Here is a 16,157-nt window from a genome sequence, read left to right on the forward strand (position 1 = left end):
TCTTACTTCAAAAATAGAAAAAATCTGACTCAATAGTGATTGAATTTTATCTGACATCCACCTGTCCATGTTTCTATGTCTTACTTAGATCATATTAAAAATTGATAAAATGTACTTTTTTGCATGTGTCTATGGTGTTTGTATGCACGTTCACGTATGTGTGGATGCACATGAATGCATAAGTGTGGAGGCCCAAGGTTGACTTTAGGCGTCTTCCTCAATCACTCTCCATTTTGTTTAGTGAGGCAAGATCTCTGGCTGAACCCAGAGCTTGCCACTTCGGGCTAGTCTTCTGAAGGGCAGAAGTACAGGTAGCCATCATGCCTGCCAAGCTGTCACATGGATTGATTCTGGGAATCTGAACGCCTCACACTTATGCAGCAAGTATTTTTATCCACTGGGCCATCTCAGAAATGTACTTGTCAATGGCCTGTCTTCCACAGCACTGCATCCCATCTTGGGGACTGTTGCTTTCTGTGACAGTAAGTCAGCCAATCTTTTGTCGGTGGGTATAGAATAAAAGGTTTCTTTCTGACATGTGCATAGCGTGTTTCGATCACGTTCAGTCAACCAGCCAATTTTTATTGGAATATATTCATTACACAAAGTAGTGATTTCATAAGAACATTTTCCTTTTAAAAAATGTATCAGTGTGTCTTTGTATATGCACCGTGTGGGTAGGCAGAGGTGTGACTATCACAGTGTGTATGTGCAATCAGAGGAAAGCTTTGTGAAGGCAGTTCTCTCCTTCCACCTTTGCATGGGTTCTGGGGATTGAACTTGGGTGTCCAGTCTTGTGCTGCAATCGCCCTTTCCAGCTGAACCACCTCATAGCCCTGCAAGAACATTTTCACGAAGAATAGGCTGTAATTTGACTGTGTTCCTCCCCTACTTCCACATACCTTTTCGCCTTTTCTCTCCCTTGTCTCTTCCTGTTGTTCCTTCTGTCTTCCTAGAAGGTTTCTTTTTTTTCTTTCACATCATGTGTGCGTGCGTGCGTGCGTGCGTGCGTGCGTGTGTGTGTGTGTGTGTGTGTGTGTAATTTGATCCTATATGTACCTATATATATTCATATGTTCCACAATGAGAAAAAACATGCAGTATTTGCCTTTCTGACTAAGTTGATGAAATTGTCTTCATCATATTTGAGCTATGAAGTCTCAAGCAATCCAGCACAGTGCTTAAGCGCTGAGTTTATATCTCAGCCCAGCACTCGATAGGCATGTGATATCAAGTGACCATCCACGCCTTACCTACCTGACAAAATGTGCTAAAGCATCTGGTGCCTGGCCTATGAGTGCTTGTTAGTAAAGGCTAACACATTGTTCCTACAAGTAAAACTATTTCATTGTTTAACTGTACTTTTCTAATCATTAAAAGAAAATCAAGGGCTGGTGAGATGCTTCTGTGGATAAAGACATCTGTGGGTGCCTGACACCTGAGTGCCATCCCTAGAATCCACGTGGTAGGAGAGAACTGACTCCCTAAAGTTGTTCTCTAACCACCACACGTGTGTGTATTGTGGCATGTACATCCACACATATAAATAAATAAATAAATAAATAAATAAATAAATAAATAAATAAATAAATAAATAAATGTAATTTTAAAGAAATCAAGGGCATGGTAGTAAATACCTCAGAAGGCTGAGGCAGGAGGATTTCAAAGTCAAGTTCAGCCTAGACTATATACAAGGCTCTATCTTAAAAAAATAAAAAATCTGACCTCCAAATACTACCATCACATAGTAAGGTTTAACAACAAGAAGAAAAAGATGAAACAGCACATACATTCCAGAAGAGTTACCAAAGGTCTCTGCCCTGGGGTGTGGGGGAGGGCTAGGAGAGTTTATCTTTACTGTATGCCTGACAGGATTTATAACCACCATGGAAACTCACCTCTGAGTTTATTGATGAGGGTGTTTTCAGAAAAGTTCAATTGAGGAGGAAAGACCCACTCTGAATGCAGGGACCAGGCTGTCAGCTTGGGTCCTGGACTGGATTAAAATGAGAAAGTGAACCCATCTCTCTTTGCTTCTTGACTGAGGCAGTCTTCTCTGATTCCTGCTGCATGCCTGCCTCCCCCGCCTGCTGCACGGTGCCCCCACAGACTAGGAGCAGCCACATTAAAGGCAGCTTTCAGTCACACTTTGTCGGTACATTTGCCACGGAAGCTAGAAAAGTAACTAACTCAGAAGTCTGGTACAATATTCTTTGTCTCCTGGGCTGGAAGAAGATGCCCAGTTATTAGGATGTCAACAGACAAGGGATAATAATAAAGTCACAGGCAACAGCCAGACAGAACTCGAGAAACTCTCAAGAGCTCTGATGTAAATTTTTTTAGAATGTGAAAATAAGGGCTGCTCAGCTCTTCAGGTAACTGGGCTATAAGCCAAACAACCTGAGATGCCAAGAAGAACTAAATGAAGCATATATGGCTGATCCAACTGTCCCCTGTGTGTACTGAGTCTTCAGTTTGTTCGCATTTATTAGGAAGCTCTGAGGTCAGAGAGGCCACCCAGACCACCGACTGGCAGGGCAAATGATAACATGATGGAATCTCCCTGGAATCTCCATGTAAGAGGGAGAATGTTGAAAACCAACCATGGAGAGAAAAAAATTAATACTGAATTTGGACTTCTAATATAATTTATTCAGGCTCAGAAAATACCCTAAAATATAGCACCATGGAATGATACTTTTAATTAAAGGCACTTACACATTTTAACATTTCTTTCAAGAGATATGAATTTAGTTCGGGAAAACTCAGACAAGGAATCAAGGCTAACTATTTCTTAGGTGGGTCTTTAGATAAGCATGGGAGTTATCAGGTGCCTTTTCCAGCACCTGAAGCACTATAAGTGCTTTCTCTGGGTAAGTGACTTTATCTGGGCAAATTAGTCACAAGCTGTTGTCCCTCTGCTAAACATCCCTTGAGTCCCAAAAATAATTATTTATCACTGTGAAAGCATTAGGCCCATTCATTCATTCACCTAAGATCATTTGTTACCCCTCAAAATTCCAGAGCCCCCATGTACCTTTCTCCTATGAAAAGGCTATAAAAGTATCTAGTCTTCATTGGGCTACTAGGTAATCACATTTCTCTAATTGTTCCCACCCCTGTTAAATAAAAATGTTTACCTTCTTCTATTGATCTGCTTATTGTTGATCAAGGCCACACCTCCTAATCCTTCTAATTCTTTCAGACAGTAGCAGTCTCTGGTGACTAAGCATTCAAATATATGAGCCTATTGGGGGCCATTCTTATTCAAACCACCTTACCTGGCCACATTTTTTCTTTACTGAAAAGAAAAACCCCAGGCCTTCACCACATATATGCATGCCAGAAGCAGGCTTCCTTCAATCTGGGAACTCACATTCTAGCAAGATGCTTAGATTGATACAGCCAGTGCAGAGCTGTAAGCAGACAGAGGCACAGGCACCAGGAATCTGGACACTAATCTTAGCTCAGACTTACTGCTGTACAATCTTAGCTAGTTCCCACCTAAACTTCTTCATTTATAAAATGGAATCACATTAATACCATCTCAATGGTTTGTTGTGGAGTTCAAGTAAAATTGTAATTGTTCAAATAATAGGAAAACTAGCCATAAAACTAACTCATTATAATTTTTTTAAATAATTAAGCTAAAATTAGGAACTTGTTAGGAATGTTCTTTCCCTTAGTTTCTTCTACCTGGGTTCAGGTTGTGGAGAGTGGAGCTGATGTCTAAGAAGAGCTCTTTTTATCGGAGCACACATTGGTTTTCATTAGTTTTAGTTCCCCCAACTTTGATCCAATATCCATTTTCCTGGCTCTCATCATTCCATGAAAATCAAGTTGCTGTTTGATGTGTGCATCCTGCTTCAAAGCCCTTCAACATACCTAATCTCATTTGGTCCAGTTGTGACTCATTCTGTCCATGACAAATCACTTATACTTTCAAAGGATGCTGTGAACACCCCAGGAGAAGCCATTTTCAAAGACAGAGTGAATAAGAGTCACCTCACTTTGTGATTTTTAAAATGTAGATTTCTGGTATTCACTGCTAGAGAGTCTGATTCATTTCATATGAGCCGCCCTAAAAGGATGCGTTTTAACAAGAACCCAAGGAATTATGAGGCAGAGGTTTCCCAGCATCCTTTGAAGCATAGCACATACAGTTTGCAAAATTGGGATTCACCCTGCACTATTCATCTTTGTTTAATTTGGATTTATTATCTCTTTACCCGCCCAAATTACCAATATAATTTGCTATTTACTGGCTCTGTAGTACTACTGTCCAGCGTGCCAGCCTCTAGTCAGCACCAGGGTATGCAAAAAATCCACAAATGTAGTGAGGGATGGACTTTTTCTATCTGAGGGGTAATAAAGAACACACACTTTCTGATGGTAACTTTCTCTTTTACGTCACCTTAAAAAATCTTCTCTCTACACACATAGTTACATCTCTCTCTACACAGCCACATATCTCCCTTTACAGCTACATCACCTTACACTGCTCCACATCTCCCTCTATACACATCTCTCTTCTACATATCTCTTCCTACACACATCTTTACACAGCTACTGCTCCATCTCTCTACACAGCTCTCTTCTGCATAGCTACTCATCTCTACACAGTTCTCTGTGCACACATCTCTCCTCAACAGCCACATCTCTTCTCTCCACACATCTCTTTTGACCCACATCTCTCTCCTACATGCACATCTCTCCCATACACACACAACTCTCTCCATAGCAAAAACTCAGTACAAATATGAGTTACATTTTCAGAGTCACAAAGCATTTCTTGAGTAAACAATAAGAGACAGAGCCATTCTGATACACATAAAGAATCACACAGCTTCTCTCAGGCTTTGTCACACTGACCAGGCTTAGTGAGTAAAGTAAGCATGTAGCTCTAAGTGATCAGGGTTCCCAGACAGTGACATTGAAATTCAGGGCTTAAACAATAAACAGTTAGTTGGTTGAACCTTGAGGTTAGGAGTATGTGCAGAAAGTCAGTTGCTGCAGAGAGTTATGTCTTAATGTTATCAGCCTCATTTTGATACAGCAATAAACACCTAGGAACTTGCCTTTGTGCATATTTTGCAGAGGCAACTAGTCTATTTTGAATTTGCTCTAAAGTCTAAAATTAGCTAAATATGTAAAAAACTATCTTTGTAACTGAGAATACTGTTACTTTCCTATATCAGTCTAAGTTATGAAAAATAACCTAGTATTATTTCTATTCATCAAAATTATACAGCTTAATCATAAATCACCTTCCTGACTATCCATAGCTATATGTGTGCCCAGTAGATGAAATATATTCACAAGATAAACACACAAGCAGTGGGAAAAATACCCATAGCTGTTTTTAGGGAAGAAATGTAGTGACCCATGAGAAAAACTACAATCTCAGTGACCCCACAGTCTTCATCAAGTGGGGATTCCCATCAGAGAGTTATTCATCTGGTGGGTCAATCTGTTGAATACTAGTTGTCATCTGCTGTGTACTCCCACAGCCTCCAGCACTGTAGTTTCAAGCAAGTCATTTGACATTTATGAGCCTGTTTCCTAGTTTGAAATATAGAAAACAGGTTCTAAAATGTGCTAATGGTCAGTGTGCAAAATATTTACGGTTCTGTCTCTCTTTCTGAATACACAAAGTATGACATTCTAAACTCCCTGTGCCTAGTGAGACTATCTGTCATAAGGCAGGCCAGCTGTGTGACAAGAGCAAGTCTCAAAGTCCTCTGCCAGCAGCAGCCTATCAGGGATTGTAGAGTAGGGACCACTGGGGCAGGCACACATGGAACAAGAACAGCTGCACAGGCGTGGCTGAAATAGAGACCACTAGACATTGATAGAACTGGAACCACAGGGTCCAACATAGGTGGCTTGACTCATCAGTTACTTACATTCTGTTATGTAAGGTCAGAAGGACCTGACAAGATATTTGAACAACTGACATATCTTAAACATCACTCACTTCACCCCTGAAAGGTATTTCTGATTATTCATTTATTGATTTTAAAGACCTTTAATATAACTGAATATAGTTGGGGAAACAGTTATGAATATAGAAATTCACTATATATTGGGTATTTCTATTTGGATATTACCATTCATTAACCTCCCCCCATTAGAAGGCAGGTTAAAATAAACACACACTGCAATGTAAGTTGACTGATTTGGATTTACAACAGAAGAAATCATTGCAAGGATGACATGCATATGTGAGACTGTATGTCTTCACCACAGAAGTAAGTGATCTAGACCACTCCCCCGAAGCACCTAGATGGCTTCTTGCTTGTTCCTTGCTCCCTCTGACTTCAGTTTGTCTGTGCCAGTGGTTCTCAACCTTCCTAATGCTGCAACCCTTTAATACAGTTCCTCATGTTGTGGTGACTCCCAATCATAAAATTATTTTTATTGCTACTTCATAACTGTAATTTTGCTACTGTTATAAATCATAATCTAAATATCTAGTATGCAGAATATCTGATATGTGAACCCCCCATGGGGGTCATGATCCATAGGTTGAGAACCAATGCTATATGGCCCCTTCTGGCTTCCTTGCTCTGCTTACTGCTTGATTCCACTGAAGAGTCTTCATATCATAATTATACAAAGTGACAGCCATGCTGTGGGCATGTGCCAAGCACCAATTTATATGTAACTTATTTTGTGAGGTCCAAACAATTTCCATTTCCCAGATAAAAACTCAGAGCAGTTGGTCCATAGAACCAGGGAGTATCAAAGCCTCCATGATTCCAGACAAGCCCCCAGAGCTTCCTTCCCTGGAACCACACTGTGAGGTAGAATCAGTAATGAGACTCCTGAAAGTCTAGCTGCAAGTGGTCTAGGAAAGTATGCAATGAGTAATGAACAAAAGGCTTACTTAAAACCCCTGTACTAAAGGAGAAAATACAACTGTCTTAGCTTATTTACTTTCTGTTGCTGTGATAAACACTGGTCAAAAGCAACTTGGAGAGGGACAAGTTTATTTCAGCTTACAGTTTATGGTCCATCATAAAGGGAAGTCAGGGCAGGAACTCAAGGCAAGAATCTGGTGGCAGGAACTGAATCAGGGGCCATGAAGGAGTGCAGCTTACTGGCTTGTTCCTTATGGCTTGCTCAGCCTACTTTCTTATACAACTCAAGATAACCTGTGCTGGGGTAATACCACCCACAGTAAGCTGGGCCCTCCTACATCAGTCATTAATCAAGAAAATATCCCTATAGGAGAGATGCCCCTCCCCAGTCAATACCTTAGTCAGGTGGGAGAGCTGGCTATAAGGACAGAAGGCAGGAGAGCTATCCCTGACCCTCATCTGTTGCAGCACTTGAAAGAGTGGTCCCTATGCCACACCTGGGCAACACAGTAGAGCTGGCCCTGAAGGTGTAGGTGTGGGAGATCCAACTCTAAGCACGTGAAAGCAGGAAAACTGGCCCTACCCCCTGCTCATCCCTACAAAGGGTGAATTTGCCAGAGCAATATAGGAAAGCTCACCCTGGTGGTGAGGAAAAGGGAGAACTGGTGGGCTGACCAACCCTGTAACTACCCAGACCCACAACCAGGGTTATGGGTTGGCCCACTCAAATATCCACCCCATCTGTGACCTGGAGCATGTGAAGGGACTGGTCCTGCAGACCCAACACTGCAGGATCTTCACAACACAGGACAACAGCAGGATAACCAAGAGGACTTTCAGTGAAGGCCCAACATCAATAGTGTAGCAGAAACCAGAGACCTCAAACCAGACCAATGACTCTGCAATGAACACTTGTAAGTAAATATATATGGACAAAAGGGTTTACTGCATGACTCACTGTGTCACGCTACAGCCTCCATGATGAGATTCCCCCCAACCCCCAACCCTTTTCTTTTTTTTTTTTTTTCTCTTAAATTTTATCTGGTTGGGTTGTGCTTCAAGGACAGAGGGCAGATATAGAGGGATGGGAAATGAATGGAATCCAGATGCATGTTGTGAAAGACACAAAGAATAAATAAAAAGAAAGTTAAGAAAGATAGAAAAAAGAAAAGAAAATACAGATTTGCCTACAGACCCTCTGACGGAGGCATTTTCTCAACCAAAGTTTTTCTTCCATGATAACTCTAGTTTGTGTCAAACTGACAAAAATAACCAGGACAACAGCCATCTGTTCCATCTATTCAGAAAATTTTGAAAATGAGATGATAAAGAGACAGCTCAGTATCTCTTACACTATCAGTACAGTGCAGATCACAAGCATTCCTTCCCCCCAAGCTCTTCACCCAACAAGATCAAATGCATCTCTTGTGGCCAGGGCTAGGAAACTTGGTACCCTCTGTGCTAAGTTGAGTCTGACTCCAGAAAAAAAATGACTAGTAACAACCAGTGGGGAGAATCAGAGAGAAATGGTGCTGAGACTTCTCAGCTGTGATAGGACTCTGATTCAGGGACTGGGCCCCCAGCGGGGAGGAAGTAATTTGGAAGGCAGCCCCTGGAGGTGACTGCTGGTCCAGGAGCCTAGCACTTGCTCATCACATGTCCTTGTCCTTACCAGGCCTCATCAGCGTCGCCTGCCACCGGCCTAAGCCTTAGAAGTTTGCTCTTGTCTGTTTAAATGAATTCAGAATAGGGACACACATCAAGAGATGTCCTGAGTGTGGAAGATCGAAAGAACTTGGATGCAGCCCCCTACCCAGCCACCCACTATCTCAAAATGACAAGCGTCCTGTTCTGTTTTCACATTGGTCAGTCTTTTTAATTCAGCCGAAAATTACCAAAACATTTAATCCCAAATTAAAAAGCTTCACTGGTAAAGGTTCATAATTATTCTGACATATTAGAAAATGGCATGAGCGTGGTTGCTAAGGGGCTGGGAAGGGAAAGGAATGAGAGTTCCTTCCCTGACTCCAAAGCATCTACACAGATCTCAGAGCGATCACACGCTGCTGCTACCACATCCCCGCCTAACGCTTCCCTTCAGGTCATCTCTACTACTGTCCTTCAAAGTGTGACCATTTAACAGTAAAACATCTGGGAACTTGTCAGACATGCAGATCTTTGGGTTGCTCATCTGACTTACAAACAAGAAATCTGAGAGTGGCCCAGAAATGTTATCAAATGACTGTAATACACACTTAAGGAACAGGATCACGTGAGAGTTGGTTCACATACTCAGTACACCGGTCCTGCCCCATAACCACCAGCCTGAGAGTCTGGAATTGGCTTTCCAGGTGAGAGCCACTGATCCCAGTGCCTAAGAGAACCTAGACAGAGGCACATCGCAGTAATTTTCTCAGGTGTCACAAAAGATGTAGATGGAAGCCAGGGAGTAATCAAAATCTCTACCACACAGTGCTTCAAGACTGTAACCTGAAAAATAAATATTGGTTGTTCTCTCTCTCTCTCTCTCTTTCTCTCTCTCTCTCTCTCTCTCTCTCTCTCTCTCTCTCTCTCTGTGTGTGTGTGTGTGTGTGTGTGTGTGTGTATGGTTTGTGCATGTGTTTGTGTGTCTGTGTGTCTGTCTGTGTGTGTGGTGTGTATGGTCTCCTCTCTCTCTCTCTCTCTCTCTCTCTCTCTCTCTCTCTCTCTCTCTGTCTGTGTGTGTGTGTGTGTGTGTGTGTGTGTGTGTGTGTGTATGGTTTGTGCATGTGTTTGTGTGTCTGTGTGTATGGTCTGTGTGTCTGTCTGTGTGTGTGGTGTGTATGGTCTCCTCTGTCTCTCTCTGTCTCTCTCTGTCTCTGTCTCTGTCTCTGTCTCTCTCTCTCCCTCTCTCTCTCTCTGTCTCCATCTCTGTGTATGTGTATGTGTTTGTGTGTGACCAGTGAACGTGCATACACGCATGCACAATCAGAGTACGACTTTGAGTGCTTTCCTAAAGCCTTACTGCCTTGACAGAAGACCACTGGTCTTTTGTCATTTGGGGTCTTGTATCAAACAGAAAGTTCAACTTTTCAGCTAGGCTAGTTGGCCAAACAACTCTTCATACCCACCTCTCTCTACCCCAATACTGAGGTTACAGTTATATGCAGCCATACGCAACTTATGGCTGCTGGGGATTCAAACTCATGTCCTAATGCTTGCAGATAAAGGTACTCTTAACCATTGGTCATCACCCCAGCCCTTTGGCTGTACTTTAAAATCAATGCTTAGAGACTGAGGATGTAACTTGGTGGTAGGGCACTTGTCAGACATGTGCAAAGCCCTTTGTTCCAATCCAGGAAGGAACCAAGGGAAGTATGGGCATAGACATAGAAGAAAGAGAGATTCAGCATTTGTAATACATACAAATGTTGAAACAACAAGACCAAAGTTGTTGAGGGGAAATAACAAAATTTTTAAAGGCCTCCAAGGGTAATATACATATTATTAATCGTAATCAAATGACTTTCACCAGCAGTATCAAAGTGCCTACTCATCTAGAGAGGTTTCTAATAAAAGCTAGGAGCTGCTGATAATCAGCCATAAATACTTGAGCAATGCAGACAGCTGTGGGAAGCTTTTTGTTTTCTTTTGTTAGTTGTTTATTCTGAGGTAGATTTTCATTGAAAATGAATTGAGCTTTGACCCCCAATGGGACTCAGCAGGTAAAAGCAATGCTCTACAAGCATGAGGCACTGAGTTCAAATCCCCAGAACCCATGTACAAAGTAAGACATAGTTACACCTTCCTGTAACCCCAACAATGAAGGAGGCCAAAGCAGTTGTATACCAAGTGCTCACTGGCAGCCAGCCTAGCTCAAACTGTGAGCTTCTCGTTTAGCCAGAGACCCCTTCTCAAGTTAATGTCAAGAGCAATGGAAGAAGACACTAGACATCCTGCTTTGCCCTCTTCATGGACACACATGAGCACATACACCACCTACAATATAAATAAATAAATGCTGTAAACTATCTATTTTTACTGTATGCCAGGTCCCCATTTGATCTTTGACATCTTAGCTTGTTGAATCTTTACCATAAAATGAGAAAGGAGTAGGAGACCATCACTATCCTTAATGAAACAAGTCTCAGAGGTTCAAAGAACTTAAATTTCCATAAGGAGATACAGCTGACTCTGTGCCCCAAGTTTGTCTCTCCCCTAAGGTCTCCAGCTTTAATTATCATTTCAGTAATACCCAAGGTGATCCTTTCTCCCTTAATGCTCTGACATTCTCCTTCCAGCACTTTCCACTTGCTCCAAAGCACTTCCCAATGCTTCCCTTCCCTACAACTAAGACAAAACTTTCACAACACGCCACTGAGCAAGAAACTACAAGAGTTATAAATGGGAACTAAACACACAGAATATAAGACATCAGCATGGAAAAATAAATAAGAATATGCATCTCTAGGGACTTCTTGAGACTAGATTCTTGCTCTGAGTTTGCTAGCTACATGTCTAGTTAGCCAATTCCCTGTGCCTTACCATCTTCCTCTGGAAATGGTGATGCCAATTGTCATGTGGCAATCTCAATCATCAGCACTTATCAGTGTGTCTCATACACATAAGCACTTAGTATTCAGCACACCAAGCTAATGTGCTCCTGGAATTCACAAATTCTGTACTATTTTTAGTACTGTATTATTCTGTCCACTATCATAAATTTCTAATGAAATGAAATGCAGTTTAGCCAAAGGCAACCTAACATCATGGGGGCAATGCACCCCATTCTTAAAGAGATAAAAATAAGCCTGGTTCATAACCTAGTTATCTAAACCAACTATACCTCAAACATGTGTCCTCCTCTTCCTGAGCCTCCTCCTTCTCCTGTTCCTCATCTTCTTCTTCATTTACTATTATTTTTTAGGCAGGGTCTCACTACTTTCAGGCCTGGTACTTGCTACATTGCTATATAGACCAGGCTGGCTTCAAATTCACAGAGGTCTGCCTGTGTCTGCCTCCTATGAACTAGAATTAAAGGCATATGCTGCTGGGCTTGGTGGCACATGCCTATGACCCCAGCACTCAGGAGGTAGAGGCAGACTGATCTCTGTGAGTTCCAGGACAGCTTGAGCCACATAGTGAGACCCTGGCTCAAAAGAAAGAAGGGAGGAAAGGAAAGGAGGAAGGGAGGGAGGGAGGAGAGTAAGAAGGAAGGGAGGTCCCTATGCTAATTCCCTGTGAGATTCCACCTTCCCCAATGCTTAAGGGAAGTTCCTTGTCTGTGTATCCAGCATATTGGGCCTTAACAGCTTAGATGCAAGATTGTAAAACATCAGGAGTCGGGGTGAGGATTTAGCTCAATGGTAGAGCACTTGCCTAGCAAGCACAAGGCCCGGGGTTCGATCCTCAGCTCAAAAAAAACAAAAAAACAAACAAACAAAAAAAACATCAGAAGCAAATTTCTGCCCTCCAGGGTTCTCCCATTGTGCTGTAAGCCTGTATTTAAGAATTCCTCTCTCCTTCAATAAACGGAATTCGGCATTCAGAGGAAGAAGAAGAAGAAGAAGAAGAAGAAGAAGAAGAAGAAGAAGAAGAAGAAGAAGAAGAAGAAGAAGAAGAAGGGTCAAGATCACGATGGGGAAACCCACAGAGACAGCTGACTGGTGCTAGTTGGAGCTCACTGACTCTGTACTGACAGCTTGGGAACCTGCATGGGACTAAACTAGGCCCGCTGAATGTGGGTGATAGTTGTGTGGTTTGATCTGTTTGTGGGGTCCCTGGCAGCAGGGCCAGGACTTATCCCAGGTGCATGAACTGGCTTTTTGGAGCCCATTCCCTGTGGTGGGATACCTTGCTCAGCCTTGATACAATGGGGAGGGGCTAGGCTCTCCTTCAACTTGGTATGCCAGACTTTGTTGACTACCATGGGAGGCCTTACCCACTCTGAGGAGTGGATGAGAGCAGAGTGGGAGGGAGGTGAGGAGGTGGGAGAGGGGGAAGAGATGGGGAACTGGGGTTGATATGTAAAATGAAAAAAAATTTAATAAATAAGTATATTAAAAAAGAAGGAAGGATGAAAGTAAGGATGAAAAGAAGGAAGGGAGGGAGGGAGGGAAGGAGAAAGGAAGGAAGGAAGGAAGGAAGGAAAGAAGGAAGGGCGGACAAGACATCCCTGGCCCATACCTTTCTCCTAATAACTTTGCTTTTGCTCAAGGCTCTTAAATGATCTAAAACTCAAAACATAATTTCAAATGGACATGTTTTTTATGAAATAAAAATAGAAGGATTGGCAAAATTATTCTCAAGCAACAAAAAGTTGAAGTGAAAAAAATTTCCAAGGTGTACTCATGGACTCTAAAACAGAAATTAATTCAATGCAAATTCCTATAAATTTGCTTTATGGCATTAAAATATGCAAATTAATTACAACATCCAAACAATTCATTGAAAGTGTAAGAAAAAAAATATAGCAATTTCTATTCATGGATACATATGTTTGTGATTCAAGTGATACCATCAAAGCTCGTATTGAAGAGTTCCCCAAAGGAAGCCCACACTTCATCTTACATAACTAGGACACAAACCAGGGCACATTGGACAAAAGCTAAACATATGTTCACATGTTAGAAAATACCTCCAAATACCTTTATAATGCCTCACTTCTGCATAATGCTTATACTTTGCAGGCCATTTTTTACCTCCAATACTTCCTTTAAGTTTCACAGCATAGGAGCCAATGCAAACAGATCCATACTCGTATTAAAACATCCTACAGCCTTGGGGGATAAGTACCTGTCCTAGGATGCTGATCTTGGCAGAATCCAAGTGTCCTGACTTCTAGTCTACTTTTCTTTCCATGAGTACACCAATACATATCCTGTAGGTGAAGAAAACACCCACAAAAACACATTTACAGTGATAAATCCTCCCTTCAGGACAATGTGTATATATCCTCTTTCAGTGAAAAGATTACTTGAAAAAGATTAAAGCTAATATGGCCATTGATGATATTTTATAAGAAAAATGCTTAAGAGCATAAGCATGGACGTATCCTTAGTTCTCAGTGAGTTGTAGTGTAAGCCAGGCTCCTCTCCATTAGCCTCATTTCATTTGTTAACAGAACCCAATACTGTACAATTAATCTATGGAATCCTTGAAAACATGACAAGCAACTCCAGAGGGCCAGCGGATGAATTTAGAAACATGTTGTGAGTTACTGTTTTTACTGATCAACTAAGGAATTTTACTTCCAGTTACACAAAAGAAGACCTGCTCTGAGTCAATAGATGCTATGAAGATCTCAAGCTAAAAAGTTCAAAGTAGGGGTGGGAGGGGGGAGAACATAGGAACCCATGGCTGATATGTAAAATTAAATAAAGTTAATTTTTTTAAGGGGTTGGGGATTTAGCTCAGCGGTAGAGCACTTACCTAGCAAGTGCAAGGCCCTTAGTTCGATCCTCAGCTCAAAAAAAAGAAAAGTTCCAAGTAGGTTCCCCTCTTTTTTCCACTGATAAGGAGGAAAGATTTAGTGCCTCATAATACTGAATATTTGCATAGAATTCTACCGTTTACAAAGTTCTATTTGCATTGCATTCCAGCAAACTAGTGAAATAAGTATGTTGTCACCCCCACATCACAGATAAATAAACTGATGCTCAGGCGGAGTGTCTGACTCAAAAATCACAAAAAAAAAGTCACAGGCAGAAGCTTAGATTCACATCTGAGTTCAATTTTTGTGTGAGCTTTTCACCTCTGGCTCACTGCCTGTGCAAAAAAGTCTTCCCCACCCACACAATGGTATCCTACATGCCTGGAACTCTGTCTTAGACACGCAGGAATTTCCTGGTCACTTCCTGATTCCCCTGGAAGAAGACAGGAAGAAGTGCTTATTTTTTCTTGTGTCCTGTAACAGGAAAGATTTCTCCCCACGGTGCTGATACAGGTGCAAAGCTGAGGAAAGGGGTCCTTGGGGTGTAGTTGTCTCCGCCTCTGCATTTAACCCCCCACGAAAAAAAATGACAGTCCTGAAATAACCCTTATTGAACCAGAAATGAATCTTTACTCGGAAAAGAAATCATGGGCAAGAAGACAAGAAAAGTGAAAGAATGTTGGAATATAGAGCCTGTCGTTGTCCCTGAAGGCAAGAACCGGCACACACTCCAGGAAGGAGCTACCCACGAAACTCACCCGCTGAGCTGCGGCTGCCGGAGGACTGAGACATAGTCGGCAAACACTTCAGCACCGGGGACAGCTCTGCGCCCTCCAACTTCTGGAGAGCTTCCGGACTAGGACTAGTCGCCGGCTGCTCCCAAGCGGCGGGAGGTCTGGACGAGCCTTGGCACCCAAGTCCCAGCCTCTGGGTTCTAGAGTCTTTGCGAGACTCGGGAGCAGCGAGCGGCACTTCGGGCTGCGGCGGCGGCGACGATCCCGGCTGCACGACGGTGTTGCGGGACCGCGCCAGAGCAGAGGAGACAGAGCCCATCCCAGCGGGCCAAGCAGAGATCCTCGGGGATCCGCACCCCTTGGCTGCCAAAGGCTAGCTCCCTTCCCAGCCCGGGGCGCCCCTGGCGGACTGCGTCTCCTCTGACAGCCACACGTAGAGTGCAGGGAGGGCTACGCTCCCACCCCAGGTGGACTGGGATGAATCTATTCCGTGTCTGTGCCTGTCTGACAGTCCAGAGCGGATGGGAACGAACACGTGGGGATGGAGGAATGCTGACACTGAAGATGTCCTGAGGCATTCCTGGAGGGGAGGGCGTGGCAGTAAGTGAGGGGTACTTTTCCCTCCACTCTACACTTGGTTCACCTGGGGCCAAAGGTACAGCGCATCCTTCCTCCCCAGTGCAATCCCCAGAGAGGATGGAACCTTTAACGAAGGCGGGGGAGAAGCCAGTATTGTTTTTCTGTTACTTCTCCCCTCCCCCTTATTCTTGATAGTTTCATGCACGTACACAATGAAATGTGATCACATCTACCCCACATTTTTCTCCTCCAACTTCTCCCAAATCCCACTAAGGTCAGTTCGTGCTGGCCACATGTGCATGGGTGTGGGGCTGACCACCAGAGCAAGAGAATCTCACCAATGACCTCTTAAAGCTAATGTCACATCTCTAGCTGTGATTCATTGATGAATCCCTCTTCAGTGCTGTCCCTGAAACTAGCTTATCAGCCACACTCTCCCTCAGCCCGGACATTGCCTCCTTTGTGGCCTCCACGACTGCCTACCCTTCTTTCCAGAAGTTGATCCCAGGAAAGAGTGGAAGTGGAGGAAGAGTCATTTTAGTTCTGTTCTTGAGAGCCAGCAGGGAGGCA

The 16,157-nt window shown here is 42.9% G+C and overlaps 1 protein-coding gene across 2 annotated transcripts in view; it reads right to left on the reverse strand.

The window, feature by feature from the left end:
- Pde1c (phosphodiesterase 1C) overlaps window positions 1-15,414 on the reverse strand; it is a 497,292-nt gene extending 481,878 nt beyond the window's left edge. The window contains exon 1 of one of the 2 annotated variants that reach the window (XM_036181396.1): window positions 15,033-15,414. In XM_036181396.1, coding sequence (XP_036037289.1) covers window positions 15,033-15,327 — 295 coding nt within the window. In that variant the 5' untranslated portion in view covers window positions 15,328-15,414. The remainder of the gene's footprint in view (window positions 1-15,032) is intronic. The other variant, XM_036181397.1, reaches the window with a different exon arrangement.
- Between the last annotated feature and the right edge of the window lie 743 nt (window positions 15,415-16,157).

Source organism: Onychomys torridus, chromosome 3, assembly GCF_903995425.1.
Source record: "Onychomys torridus chromosome 3, mOncTor1.1, whole genome shotgun sequence".
NCBI classification, from domain to species: domain Eukaryota; kingdom Metazoa; phylum Chordata; class Mammalia; order Rodentia; family Cricetidae; genus Onychomys; species Onychomys torridus.